Consider the following 15,295-nt stretch of genomic DNA (forward strand, 5'->3'; position numbering starts at 1 on the left):
TCTGTTGTTCAGTCATTCCCCTCCTAACTTTTTAAGTGATTCTTCAGTGTTTCCTTTAAAGGATCTGCTTCATTTTTCCTCCAGGATAGTGGAAACCTAAATGACTTTGCTCTTGGTTACCTTCTTTTTCATCTATTACTTCTGTGCAAATATGTTTGCAGTTTTACTACATACCTGTGAGACAGCAACAGAGTTTTGCCATGTATGGCACCACTTCTTTTACTTCATACCTTTACATGACCTTGATAAACACAAGCTTCCACAGCATATTGCCTATTTTTTTTTCTGAATGGGAGACTGAAAGCTTCTGTTCACTCCAGATTGAGGGAGTGAACACTTCTCACTGCTTGAGCAAGACCCTAAACAGCTGCACAGACTGATCTAGATGTTTTAAGAATAGAACAAGTTTCTATTTCCTCTCACAGATCAGAAGTTATAAAAATTATATGATTGATGATGTAGAAACTATGATAAAGCAGTGAGTATAAAATAAAATGATGCAGAGAGAAGCTGAGGAATGGAAAAGAGCTTTCATTGGCAATTAAGAGAGGAAGAAGTTGAGGGGGCAGAGAAGACAGAGGGGTGAAAGTAATATGTTAAGTAAATAAACATTGAGATAGATAAGAAAGTGAGTGATAAAAAAATAGATAAAAAGTTACAAGGACATCCAATCTGGTAACGATAAGTGATAGTATCACCATTTAGGCCATCTCATTTATCACAGTACAGTATCTGTTTACAGTTTCTGAAAGTTCAGTGTTTTAGGGGTCAATTTTACTGGCTATCATCTTCTGTTAGATGCGTGCAAATACAAAGATGTTTCTTCATCTGCTTGGTGATATGTCAATGTTTATCAGCACAGGAGGTTTGGTTGTCTCCATGACAATTACTTATTTAGCTAAAACAATACTACATGATGAACTACAAAAGGTAGAAATTCCTATAGTAAGGAAACATCAAAGTATGTTTTAAAAGGCACATCAAAGAAAATATCTAAAGTGTTTGGTACTTTTATGAATTCTTTGAGGTGTTGGCTTTTGGGATTCTGTTGATCCAAAGTCAGAAAAGCTTTCTCATCTCTTTGTGTAAGGATTGTACATCCTAGTTCATTCATTATATATGACTAAGCAACACAAAAGTAAACTGGTTGTGAAAGATCCAAGACAGTGCAAGATCAAGAAGAGACGTAATTTGTAATTCACAACAAATAAAAAATGTACTGACCTTTTGCCTACTACAGTGCTATATCTCTGATGGTGCCTCAAAGTAAACTACTCAGCTTCCACAAGTGTCTGAGTGGCTGCTTCTGTAAATTTCCCTTGTAAAAAGAACAGCCTGCCTAACTATAGATCGTCCTGGAGAGCAGCATCCAGATTATTTCAGGATAACTGTCTACCTGTGACTTGCACAGATTGAAGAGAATTCTTTGGTTCCCTGGCAAAGAGGGACATAGTAGGAAAGAGGGACGGAAATACAAAAAGCTACCCAGCAAATGGGTTCTTTACTTTTCCTCCCAAGAGGAAAGTCGCACATAAATCCCTCTTGAATTTCTTATTCCTTACCTTCAAATAAAGAACCTTTTACTTAGCTTTCTTTCTTTCTTTTTTTTTTTTTTCTAAAGCAAAAGCTTTGGGAGAACTCTATGGGAATAAAGGGTAAAAAATGCTGCTTCTATTGGATAATTTGAGTCATCTCTTGTGTAAATCAGTAGTTTAATTTATGTTTAGTTTGAATGGAGAAAAATGATGTGGATTCTCTGTTCTTTTCAGCATTTCTTTATGATTCTAAAACACGCTCAGCCTGAGCTCTGTTAAATTAGTTTCCATGGAAGTCAATTAAATATTCTTAATTCCTTCTAAATTAACAAATAACAGAAACAGCATAAGCCCAAATCCTGATGTTGGGTTTGTTCTTTAGAAACCTGCACGTGAACTTGCACTGTTTGACTGTACTCTTACAAAAGGCCCCATCACAATGCCAGGGTAACTAGAATGGAAGAACCTGAAAATAGCAGGCTTTCTTTAACAGGTATTTCATCATTTGCAGAATTTATGCGGAACCCATGTGTGGATGCTGGGTTGATCCCTCCTTTGGTGCAGATGTTAAACTGCAAAGACCAGGAAGTATTGCTGCAAACAGGACGTGCCCTGGGCAATATATGCTACGATAGCCGTAAGTGTTGAAATATGCTGAATTTTGTAATGATGCTGGTAGAAGGAGAAAAATGCCAAGGGAATTTATGTTGTCTACTGGCATTCACGTTCCTCTTTTCTAGATTTTTATTTACTGTACAACTGTTCTGATTTCATAGGATCATTGTACAGTGCACTCGCATTATGCCTTTGTGACACTAAGAATAAAAAAACTGCTATGATATCATGATGCAACTGGATATAAGATCAGAAAAGATTTATGGGCTTCAGGGCTCTTTTTGTTTTAAACGTAACAAACTAGCTTTCCAGAGAGTGCAAGTGCTACGTACACAGTGACCTGAATGGCTAATTACCCTCAAATAGGCTCACAGGGGAGAAGTCAGAGCGAGAAGGGAATATTCATATCTTGCCAGTCTCAGAGCTGTGCAGAGCTACACATGTGGCTGAAAGGGAAGCTTCAGCTGTGTTGCTGATTCTCCGAATTCTTAAGTGGCCAATCAATTGCAACAAGATTACATGTGGTTAATTTTGATAATCAGGACTTGGGGATTGGTGACGACTTTTAGTTCTTTTGTGGTCAAAATAAATTTTGAATTGCCACACATTAGCAAACTGCAATGCACTTCTGACTCCATGTGTGGATTGCATGCATGGACACATGATTTGCAAAAACAAACCAGTGGATGCAGTGTTTTGAAAATGCAATCTCTGTATTCACATGAAGTAGCTAGAAGCCTATGGATGTCTGCATATGGGAAGTGAAATGCAATTGCATAAGCAGTTTGTTATCTTCAGATTTAGTGTTTTATTTCGCATTGCAAGAGTTTTTCTTTGTGATACATTTTACATCTGCTAGAAGTTTTTGCTGTTCTGAATTGCTGTCTTTCAAAACTGGAATTATTGGTAGTGTCTTACAATTTTTTTCAAGCTAGTTTGGAAATTTGCATTTTATCTTGTTTGAAATTACTTATCTTGTCTCTGACCTCAGGGAAGCTCATCAGATTTTCCATGCTGGTGTTTTCATTTGCAGACAGCTACCACTTCAGGATGATAATACTTAATTCTTTCATTTAGGGTTTTGTTTAAGGTGACCAATCAACTAAACACCTGCTTCCCTGTGGAAACTTCAAGAAGAAACTATTGAGCTTTCCATAACATTTTACTTACTAAATTTTATTTCAGGGTCATATGTGATATAAAGCTCAGTCCCAGGTTGCAGTGATTTATTTCACGTTGGTAAAATCTGTGTAACTACTCATGTCATTCTTTGTTCAACCCACAATTTTACATGAAATATAGTAAGCAAACACGAAAATGGTTTTCAAATATTGGGTAATGTGGATTGCTTCTTGCTTTTACAGTGCAGGGCTTACACAGCACAGAAAAAGTTGCACTATATGCCTTGTGCTGCCTTTTTGTGGAACAAAAACCTACAGTACAGTGATATGTTCTGTATGCCTTGTATTGCTGCAGTCCTGTAGGACAGTCACAGCCCTCCCTGTGCATTTAAATAAGAATAATGAACAGGCTGTAATAAAATACCACAAAAATCAAATCAGCATCTCTGATTTAAGTGGAAGAGGCTATTCATGGAACCTATTTATCGCATCCACCCTATCCTGCTTTGTTTTGATTGTTATCTTAAAGTGTAATGATTCTATAACTTATCCTAGAATCATACTGAAGACAAGTACTTTAAATATGCTTATTACCACAAAATTTAGTATATTCTCATTTATGACTAATTTATTTTTATATAAATTACTTTTCCCTAACAAAGATATTTAATATATAGCAAAGACAAGATGTGGAGGACAATATTTTTAATCATGTTCTAATCAGACATTTTGTATAGATCATCTTTTTCTTTTCAGCTGACACAAAAGCAGATGTCATTTTTCTGATAACTGGGACTGCCGCAGAAACCCCAAACACCTCAGGAACTCTATTTTACCATGTGCATGACTGTTTTTTCACTTCCACAGCCATACAATTATAGCATGCAACAATGGAAAACATTCTAAAAGTCCTAAATCAGTGTTAGGCTAAAAGTCTGAAGTCAAGCCCATATCGAATAGCTCATAGCAACATTTCTATTTATTGGAAGCCCCAAATATCCTCTATTTCACATCAACAAGAACATAATGTTTTGTCAGTGACAAAAGGAGCTAATAAAGTCTTTGTTTTGGAGGGAAATCTGTACAATGCAGGATGAAAGCTATGAGTAAAGTGGGTTTTTTTTTTTTTTGTTTTTTGTTTCTTGTTTTTTTTTCTGTGGGGAAAGCCCCAACAAAATGACCATGCAGAGAAAGACAATTCCCTAATAATTTTCTCTTGATAAAATTAAAATGACACTGTTTCTCAGTTCTCCTGCATGAAGGCAAGGCCATTTCCACTGGTTACTTCCGAAACACTGCTGCTGTGGGAGAGGTATCCATTGCTAAATCCAAATGCTCAGGTTTAATACCCTTCCACAGAGAAATGGGAATTACACACCTCCTGACCAGACATTATACTGAAAGATTTCCTTACTGAAAACGTGAAATGGAAGCTGTTACTTAGTGACGGATTCTCTTCTCCATTATGTTTGGGGTAACATGCACAGTGTTATCATCTATGTGATCCCCAATTTTAGGCCCCTAAAAATAATGCTGAATAAACTCTTTGAGAAGGGAAGAAAAAAAAAACCCAACAGAATAAAATGCATTTCATAAACAATTAAAGAGAAAAAAATAGGTCAGATTTATCCCAAGCAGCCATGAGAGCATCCTTCTTAAAGCTTTTATGTTGTGAAAATATCTGCTTTATGTAGTCTCTAAACATCACCAATACAGGCAAATATCACTGCAAAGCAGAGTAGAAGAAAGTTTTGTTAGTTCTGATGAGGCTTCTAGTCTCCCAGCCTTCCTCTGATAAGCATAGATGAAAGAAACAATTGAGGCAGCCAAAAAGATTTTACCTCAGGAACAACCACACTATGCAAACTGTTCCATGCTGTCCTACAGTTTAAGAACAGATACATTACTGCATGTTCCTGTACAGCCTGTAACTGTTCTAAATGCTTTATGTAGTTATGCCACATTCACTTTGCTCCCCAAATCTTGGTCAAAGCAAAAACTGCAAAGAAATGGAGGTGTGATCCTCTTCATTCTCCCACCTGCTTTCTCTCCCACTACAACTACAGCCTATACCAAATACAGTCACTTCAACCTCTGTATGCCCAGACAATGGATTCCACAGCCTCACTCAGGAGCAGAATTTTGTCTTAATTTTATTACTAGATAGAAAAATCCTAGCCCACTCATGCCTTTTTACCACCAGCTACTTTCTGCTTACAAGCAAAGCTAAATTCTTAGGCATTGTCTAGTCAGAACATAGGACCTATCTTGTAGTTGCTTTGCCACTCTTTCTCCATGAAATAAATCAAAGCTACCTTCCTACTGTTCTCCTTTCCAAAAACCCCATGTCATTCTTCCCAGATTTTTCTTTTTTTTAGAGCTGTTATAGATCTTATATAGATATAGGTCTTGCAGGTATTTTAGAGCATACTTCCAGAAGTCCAAAAGGTTCCCCCTACATCTTGAGATCTAAATATTGCATATGAAACCATCTCCACTGATTGAGAAAGGTTATTTAACATAATACAGTTCTTGCTACAAAAACCAAGATCCGCATGAGCATGTGTGAAAAACACTCCAGTTTTGAACTGATTGGTTGACAGACTACTTTCCCACATTTGTATACAACACTGAGCACACTGTAGGAAGTACTGTAATTGTAATATTAAAGTGATAATTATAAGAGGTGGTGAAAAGCTAGGATATTCAGAGCTTGATTTGTAAACCACATGGGCCAGAATGAGTAATTCACGTTGACTTCAGTTGAGACAGGATTTTACCCATTATGAAATAATTCCTTCTTGCTGTTCAGAACATCTAAATATTCTGAAAGCTTTCACAGTGAAATAAACCCTCTATGTATCTTATAAGAGAAATGAAAAAAATCCCATTCTGCACTTCTATAAAATTCATATTAATGGTAGAGGTTAGAGACCTCTTCAGGGGTCCTCAGATCAACTGCTATTTACTCCATTTGGTCCCTTGTTTTTTCACAAAACCACCAGCATGCATGCACGTTTTCACCAACTACAGTTCATGATATAAATAACTGTAGAACTTGAGAGAAATTAAAAATGCCAACCTATTCTGTAAGGGCTGCCTTCTGACGGCTGCTTTTCTGCAGGATATGCACTGGATCCTTCTCTTGTTTCCCAAGTCATACATTTCTATCAACCTAGTCATACTGCACTAATGGCAAGACCTCTGTGGCTTCTCACACAGACCCAAATCTGTCTTGATCCCACCCTTAACATTAGACCACGAACAATATGCCACCTCTTATGTTCAAAAGAACTGGGATGCTATGTATTCCGTACACTTGGCTGCCCATCCTAGAAGGATGTACAGACCTCTTGCAGAAGGAAGGCTATTTACAAAAAACACAAAACTACTCAACTGTACAATTTCATACATCTTTCAGAAGACAAGTTTAATTTCAGGATCTAAAGCTGAAAACCAGACACTTAAGAATTAAGCATACTGAAAACGCATCAAATTCATTCTTCTTCAAAAAAATGGCATAGCCTTTCATAGTACCATATGGAAAAACAGCAGAATCCTAAAATGCAACTGGTGTTGATAATAACATACTAGTGGTTAATTATTTTTATGAAAGTCACCCTGATTCATGCAGCGAGGCAGCATCTTACCACAATCATTCACTTTTCTTTGTATCAGACCTTAACAAATGCAAATACCACCTACGAATCAAGCAGTATCATGAAATTGAGACCAAAGGTTGTAATTAATTGCTTGAAAATTGATTGTTTACAGAGAGAGGTGTCAAATTCTAATTTACATAGTGCAGCAATACTGTGTTACCTCTAGACCTGTCCTCTCTAAGCAGTGCCTGAGTCTTTAAAAACTATGCTGTATTTTTTAACCTAGGAGTCCCTGATAATGCAGTATTTTTTCCAACCCTCAGCAGAACAAGCATTGCATCAGCTAGAAACCAAGTACACCATATGCATGCCAACAGATACTTTCACAGTAATATTTAGTACTTACCAGCAATTAGTCACGAATGTTCTTAGGAAGCTATTAAACAATATAATTTTAATTTATGGTTGTCTAAAATGGAATCAGAATAAATCTTCCTAGAGCACTGGAAAGAGCCATTTGAAGGGTGACAAAAACATGAATTCTCCTTCTAAGGCTATTACTCTTTTCAAACTTATGTTCTACATATTGACCGTATTGAGACAAGCGACTAAATTCTTATGACTTAAGCCAAAACTTAAAAGCAGCCCACATAAGAAAAGTAAATTAATAAATGCAATTTACCATGTATTTGCACTTTCTTCTTCATGTCTTTAAAATGAATATATGAGACTGATTTTCTTGCCTTTCAAAGAGTTCAGGTATGAAGAGTCCTCTATATTTTCTGCAATGCTGTTTTTTTGCTTTTCCTTATTTTTTCCAGGAAGATTATTGGAATATGTAGATCAGTATTCTATCAGTACAGGAACCAAGACTATAAAAGTGAGAAACAAAGCAGACTTTTTCCAGTTCTTTACTTTCTCCCCCTCCTGCATTTCATTCACAGTCTTTAAAGTTTGTGCTTTATTCACATTCCAACATCGCCCTTAATCCTGAGGCTGCTGCTCATTTTGTCAGTTGTCCAGCCAGCAGAATAGCCTGAGAAGTCAGGGTGGGTGTGAGAAGGCTATCTAGAACTGTACCTACTTCCTTGCAGAGGGGTTACTTACCTGAGATGGTGTCCAGTTCATTTATCAATGACATCTTAGCACCTTGCCTCCTGAGTGTGGGCTGTTCTACAGTCACCTTATGTTCCTTGATGCCCTAAAGTCAAATCAGTGAACGGCCTTCTGCTAAGGAGGTAAAAGATTTCCTAAAACAAAAGACTACTGGTCTTTCTCAAGCTGCAACCCTTGAAATTGAAGCATCTCCTACAGTCACCAGGCTGAACGCTGCTCCCTTTAGAAGGCCAGATCTTCTCACTCCCTATAGCTGCATACTGTTGGGCAAAGGCAGCACTACCCCTAACCCAACCAAACCCAAGACTCTCCACAGCTTTTCCGAGGGCACTTGTTTCCTCACTACTCAGGGCCTAGTAAGATCTGCAAACGTGCTTTGTGATGTTTTGTTCGTTAGTCAGTTTTGCTTTTTGCCTCTTGGCCTTATTTCAAACCCCTGTAGGTCACACACTTTGAATTTGCCTCTCTGACTGCTTTGCTGGAGGACCACAGCTCCTTTCAGCTGTCAGCACTGCTCCTGCACAATGCCAGGCTCAGCTTCATGCTGAGCTCCTTTCAGCAGCACCCAGCAGAAAATCTCTGCTTGGCATTTGGTTTTGGTCTACTCAGATCCTTGCTCGTGGCCAGATGAAGCTGAGAAATCTAAATCTAAATGCGTGCAGGTTTATTCTGTTAATAGCATGGGATGCTATAAATGCCCACCTACCATTGTAGGAAAACTGCTCGATGAGTTATGGTATAATTGGATTCCATTATTTATTTTATAATACATAAGTAAAAAGCATAGGCTGGATTTAGTTGTGACTTACACTCTCATAAACCTAGAGTAATTTGTTTTGGCTGCAGTGCAATTACTTAGGAGTTGCATGGAGTTAGAAAATCAGCAGAAGAATCTGCTGTGAGCATTTCAAGTGGGAAGGAAGGCAGAGAGAACTGCTGCACTTGAGCCAGAAGGCCTCTTGCCTGTCTTAGGCTTAGCTACTTTAACTTTTTCATACTGTTTAGTTTCCTTGCTTTTTAACAGAATTCATGAGTGGAACTACGTTTGTTCTTTTGACTGAAATTAGAAACAGGTGATTTATCTTGTACCTGACAGAAGAGGAATTGGAAAAAACAAGATAGCTTTTGGAAATCAATTGAGAATTTCAGTGTGGCTTGCCTCTGGCTATTGCCACAGCATTACACGAGGGACACTGTGATACTGTCACATTCGCCTGTCCCTTCAAATGTTCAGCCGAACTCCTGACTGAAATTCCATGATACTTGCCAAGGGAGAGGAAGGCTTGTTAGCACTGATGCCCTACAGGGCACTCAAAATTTAACATATAATAAATCTTCCAAAAATATCACTAGGTTTTCAGTTTGAACATTTTTTAAAGTGATTTGTTGAAATAAAGCAGTTGTGTGAGTGTTAGTGAACACCTGACAGTTTATTTTAGTAGCTGTTTTGTCCTTCATCTGCCAGTCCAGTACCTGAGCTGAACAAGGCTTCTGTGTCTGGTAGCAGCCTCTGGGCCCATACACCACTGCTTCAGTTGTCACTGCCCAGCACATATGCTGGCAGCAATTTTATCCAGGAAGACTGATGCTACACCTTTTCAGTCTTTGAAGACATTGTATTAAAATACAGTTTTCTGTTTGCATTTCAAGCTTACTGTTCACCTCTTTACTATTTTAGCAGTCATTTTTTAAGGCGGCACCCTCAATGAAGGTGGAGTTAGAACTGATGATAGGTGCTGGCAATTTGAGATAACTAACTACAAGATTTGTATTTCTCTTGGCAGCAGGCATGGCTAATTGAGGATGAGTTTTTTCTTCATTAAAGAAAAAAATTAAGACTATAGTCATTGATTTTAATCAACAAGCAAATTTTAAAAAAAGTACTTCTGGTAATCGCATTTATATAATTCCTGAAGTAATTAAATAAATGGAAAGGAACTTCAGTACAAATCGAGCAATCCCAAATCAATTTGACCATTCAAGTCATAAAACATTAATACCAAAGTACAGTGCTGCCATACCCTGTTGCTTGTAGACAAGTGCAAAGAAGATGCAGAAAAAAAGCAGCAAACAATACAGTCAGTGCAATGTAATTTCATGAAATTACTTTCCTTGAAAAAATAAAATTAATGGAATGCTGCTCTGTGTTCTGCAGTGGGGTTGTGGACTGCAAAGAACTGAGAGTGCAGAATCCTCTGATTTAAAAGCATACACAAACAAGATAAAAAGCCTAGTCAAGTATTATTAAAATTGAATGGCAGCATTGCATTACAAGTTTCACCATCAAAATGATGAAATAGAAAAATGTAATAGTAAACTCCCAGTTAATTCAAGTAATTAAGGTTTTCCTAATATCTGCACATATAGTGTGCTTTATGCTAGGAAAGGGTTTGCCCCAAAAATTTTAAATTTTCTTTCATTTTATTACTTAAAGCATGGAAGTGGGCCCTTTCTTCCTTTGGAGTTCTGCTCCTGTTGTTTTGTTTGTTTTTTTTTTTACCACATGTACTCATAATTTTATGAATGTCACATCATAATTTTCTCTGCAACAACCAGCTTGATGTCACAGAAAATTATGATTTCAGGTGAAAGAATAAGCACTAGAAGCAGATGTATGGTGAAAAAGAAACAACTACACAAACGGGTCCCATAAAAAAAAGCAGAAAATGAAAACAAAGTATGAAGAAAGAACTCTTCCCCATCCTCCCTAGGACTACTGCAAATTCATCTTATATTAAAATAACGTTCTCCATAAAACCCTGGTTCAGCCTAAGCAATATTTTGGCCACAAAGAATGCAAAACTGACAGACTGCATCTGAATTTCTGCAGCTCTGTCAGACACCTGAGAACATATTAAGTGCATAGAAAATAATTTCTGTATTATCTATCATAAGATGTTATTCTACTTGTGGATATTGGTCACACTCCAGCTGTATGGCAGTACCTTTATATTTTTCCTGAAGGTCTTCCATGGTTGGAGGAAAAACTTTCTGCGTTACATATCACTGAATGAAGAGCAGACAAATCACATGAACAGAGGGCAGACATAGAAGGTACTCTGCAGTATGAAAGCAAAGATTTGATCAGATGGGAGAAATGTTTGCACCAGTTTTTTCAGTAAATGAAGGCTGAAAAACTATAGGTTCTAATGTATATGACAACCCCTCTGATAAATAATCCCAGCCTGGAGGAGAGCCAAGCATGGGTCCTGAAGAAACCAATCCTCAATGAAGAGAAGTTGAGAGCCCTTTAAGAAATAAAGAGCTGCCATAGAGAGGTTTTGCATTGGCTTGCTGCATCTTCCAAGACAGCATTCAAGGAGAACAAGTATACAAGGCACCTTCCCCTGAGTTTTAAAGATCTTCTAGTCAGGAACTACAAAAATTTTGCTCTTTGGCTGGTGCACCCCTGACATCCTATAAGAGAGGGCCACAATGAAATTTGACAGATGTCTGCATAGGAGGCATGAGAGCCATCGCAGTAATTTGATAGTCCATATTAAAACCCAGTTCTGCATAAAACCCCTGAGAGTAATTAAGGATAGAAAAAGAGACTCTAGTCATTCTTAGAGATAGTTGTGTTGGACTAAAGGACATTGGGGAAATAGCGACTTGTTCTATAATAAATCTCACTATACATTTCATTGTAGGAAGAAAACCATCTCTCTGCTCTCTTGGGCTGTTGTCATTTTGGCATCTTTGAACAGTATCATGTTTACTAAAAAAAAGTAATAATGCAACATCATTGCCCTTTGTGAGCTCTACTGAAACATTTTAAAGTAGAGCTGTGAATGCTCATTAAACTGTTCAAACGTTGGTCTCATAGGAACAGCAAATGTTTATTTAAAAAGGTCACAGGAATAAACTTGAACACTGCTTCTGGGAGGCTGGAAGCATTTTGAGAGTGGGAGTTCATAGAGCTGCTGAACTACAAGGTAATAGTTGGACTGAGAACAAGACACAGCAGCATGCTGTGGTCTTGTTTTGACTGTAAATGATTTGGAGTTTGGTATTCTTGTGTGCAAAATCTGTTTCTGAGAGACAAAGCAGGAAGAAGTGAGGCCACATAAGCACATGGAGTACTCTGAGTCAGAAATACGCTTTTTGCTTGGGGATGCAACTGACTGTCATAGCCTGAGCTTGGAGTGAGTAGTCAGGACCTTCTGAGTTTTCCTCCTACACCTGGTATGGAGTTCTTTGTGGCCCTCCACTAATGAGCTGCGTTAAACCTCTGAGGCATAAGGAGGCAGCACCAGGAGTTTGTAATTATAGCACCAGCGCAGGTCTGCTCTTCACCAAGCTGCTTTGGGCAGAAAAGCAGCTATACAAGATGAGCCTAGCATGGGAAAGAGATTCAGCAACAAAAGAGATACAGCAACAAACTCAATTAAGGCACATTTTCTACTTCAGTCTACCAAAGCTGGCACTTAGATCCAGCCACCTACCTGGGGAGGTGATCCTGCAGTTCATTTTACCATACATTTTGAGCATGCTATATATATCTTATTTCTCAGAGTGAGATTTGTTGCTATGTCTTTCTGCCTTAGTTTTGCTGTTGGTACCATGAAAGCTGATTATCTATCTACATAATAAAAACATGGTGAGGATAAAAAAAAATGTATCATACATTGAAGTGAGAGACTACCATGTACTGAAAGATATAGATATAGCTGGTTTTGATATATAGCTTCTCTGACAAACCAGAGAGAAAACAGAACTAGAAGGATGTTCAGATCTTCATTTGTTCTAAGGTATAATCAGACGATAACTTTCAGTGGAGTTATGTCAAATTCTATCCAGGTAAGGAACTTGGCTTATAACTGTTTTTTTGTTGGTTTATGGTCTTTTTCTTTTTTCCCCTTTTTTTCTTAATTTTTGCATCTAAACTCACCAGACTATCCCTTTGCCAAAGTATTTTACGTGCAGTTCCATACCAAGACACGTAACTAGTTTGACAGCTGATTTTTATCACAAGCTCAATTTTATCATGGTTTTACTTTGATGGTTTTAATTGTATTATAGTAACTTGAATATAGTAACCACAGTCAGTCTATTTGATGCAGAATCAGCAATTCAATTCTGTTCTGCACACCAGTTTTGACTCACAAAAAAGGTGAGTCATATACGAAATCATATATTAAATCTGCAATCAAAAAAATTCCAGAAGATACATAAAACAGTATGCTGGAATATTTTTAAAGTTTTTTTTTTTCCTCTGCTAATTTGATAAACATAAGCACCTAATTTGAATAACTACGCTGCCATACTATATTATGATGTAGAATTGTATTTCATTTCAGCATTACGCCCACATCTGTCAATGCATCAGGGACATGAGAGGTTTACTGCTTTTGTATTTCTCCATTTTTCATACACCATCCTTGACAGACCTTATTATCTTGAATTTAAACAGATTTGACTTTAAACAGATTCTAGTTTCTAATTTTTCAAAATGAACTATACATACCTGGAGCGAATCACGGTTCCTTAGCATCCTGATCAGGTCAGGAATGGAAACAGTCAACGACTTTTTTCCTCTGCTCCGTGTCCAATTTCATGGATACTCTGCAAAACACTTACTAGTGTGGTAATAAACTAAACAGTTTAGATCCACTAAGAATTTCTCTTCCCACTCCAGCTCCACTCAGTACATCATCTGAAGTCCCTATATCTATATATCTATACATAAATATATATATATACCCTCCTTTATACATACAAATGGTTATAACTATAGAAGAGTTCATATATATATAGCTATATATAGATGCTATACTGTATACTATATACAGAGAGTATTCATATATATAAAACTATAGTTATAACCCTTTATTTAGATATATATTAATTATATATTTTTCTGTAAAATTAATACACTGTTCCTCTTATACCCCTTACATTCTAATGCAATACGCCCCTTTTAAATACTATTAACAACAACTGGAAGATTTAGAAACTTTTTGAAGAGCTCTGGACCAATTTTTAGTGGAAGATCATATTATAAATGAGAACCACCTTGGTATTTGTGCTGCACATGTTGCAGAATTGGGAAAACTTGATAGCTAAACCTCCAAGCATCTCCATTATGGGGATAGAAGAGTGATGTTAAGAATAGCAAAGGAAAGATGAGATCTGCTGTTGGACCATTAAGAAATAGAGGACTGAGGAGCAGTGTAAGTTTTCATCCAGATTTTCCAGTTGATTCCGATTGTAACTCACTAGGAAATCTCTGCTTTTAGTAGCCATGCAATTAAGGTTATTGATTGTTGTCTACTGCCTGCTGAGAAAGGAAGCAGTATAGTTGGTTACTGTAATAAAGGACAATTTTTCTTTTATTCATACACTGATACATCAAATTGGATTTGTTATACAGAGAGTTCCATACAAAGACTATGGTGTGTTATTTATGAAACTTCAGAACACTGTAGTATATTGCAGATGAGAATGAATTTTCTTTCAGCCATACAAAAACAATCTGATAGTGGTATTAAATTCCAGGTATGGAAATATGAAGAACACGCTGTGTGCCAGTGAGTTGGTTACTGGGAGTTGGTACCTCTGATTTGCTTTTCCATTTTTTTTCCCATATCCCCTTGCTCAAGGGAGCAGGTTGTTCTTTATTTCAATTTCTCAATCCACATAGCAGTAGGAGTCACTTGGCTTGTCCACAAAGCCTTCAGGATACGTGCACTTTATTTTGTAAATGCTCAGAACCTTCCTCTGGCAAAATCCAATGCATCATCTGAATATTATTTTTCAGCTTCAGGGCCTCTGCATCAAACTAAACATCTGTACAAAGGTATTAGCGCCAAGTGGTTAATCCATTTTGTTGTAGGTGTTCTCACTTTCCCAGCTCTGTTGCACTAAAAGCTGGCCTTCAAGAGTCTTTATAGAGGAATTTGACAACACTGAAGAGATGACTTCACTGTTTAAAAAGTTGGCTTTGTATGATTACTGTGATGTTCGGGGTTCTGTGGTGGGTTTTGGTTTCATTTATTTTTAATGTAACTCTTTGTTTTACAGATGAGGGCAGGAACGCAGTTGACCATGCAGGTGGTGCACATATTGTAGTAGACCTTATAAGGTCGCTGTGCAGTAAAACAGATCCAGCCAGTGAGAAGCTCTTGACTGTCTTTTGTGGCATGCTGATGAACTATAGCAATGAGAATGGTAAACAACACGAAAAACTTGCTTTATGTCTACCAGGAGAACAACCCCATCCAAAACCGAAAAAAGATAAACATTAAAGCCAACTGTAGGTTTATGTTGTAGAAATTAAATTATTTTAAAAGATAACCACCTCGAT

The 15,295-nt window shown here is 37.3% G+C and overlaps 1 protein-coding gene and 1 long non-coding RNA gene across 10 annotated transcripts in view; one reads left to right on the top strand and one right to left on the bottom strand.

The window, feature by feature from the left end:
- LOC122179643 overlaps positions 1–13,719 on the bottom strand; it is a 57,962-nt gene extending 44,243 nt beyond the window's left edge. For all 4 annotated transcript variants that reach the window (XR_006178780.1, XR_006178778.1, XR_006178777.1 and 1 more), the window contains exons 1-3: positions 13,457–13,719; positions 10,935–11,048; positions 7,556–7,745 (exon numbers count right to left, since the gene is read on the bottom strand). This is a non-coding gene — a long non-coding RNA (uncharacterized LOC122179643). The remainder of the gene's footprint in view (positions 1–7,555; positions 7,746–10,934; positions 11,049–13,456) is intronic.
- The window catches only part of RAP1GDS1 (Rap1 GTPase-GDP dissociation stimulator 1), an 86,364-nt gene that overhangs the window by 45,723 nt on the left and 25,346 nt on the right, over positions 1–15,295 (top strand). For 5 of the 6 annotated variants that reach the window (XM_042870577.1, XM_042870574.1, XM_042870575.1 and 2 more), the window contains 2 exons: positions 2,047–2,172; positions 15,013–15,159. In XM_042870577.1, coding sequence (XP_042726511.1) covers positions 2,047–2,172; positions 15,013–15,159 — 273 coding nt within the window. The remainder of the gene's footprint in view (positions 1–2,046; positions 2,173–15,012; positions 15,160–15,295) is intronic. The other variant, XM_042870578.1, reaches the window with a different exon arrangement.

The sequence above is a fragment of the Lagopus leucura genome, unplaced genomic scaffold (genome assembly GCF_019238085.1).
Source record: "Lagopus leucura isolate 7727_CA_CO unplaced genomic scaffold, USGS_WTPT01 Super-Scaffold_100004, whole genome shotgun sequence".
NCBI classification, from domain to species: domain Eukaryota; kingdom Metazoa; phylum Chordata; class Aves; order Galliformes; family Phasianidae; genus Lagopus; species Lagopus leucura.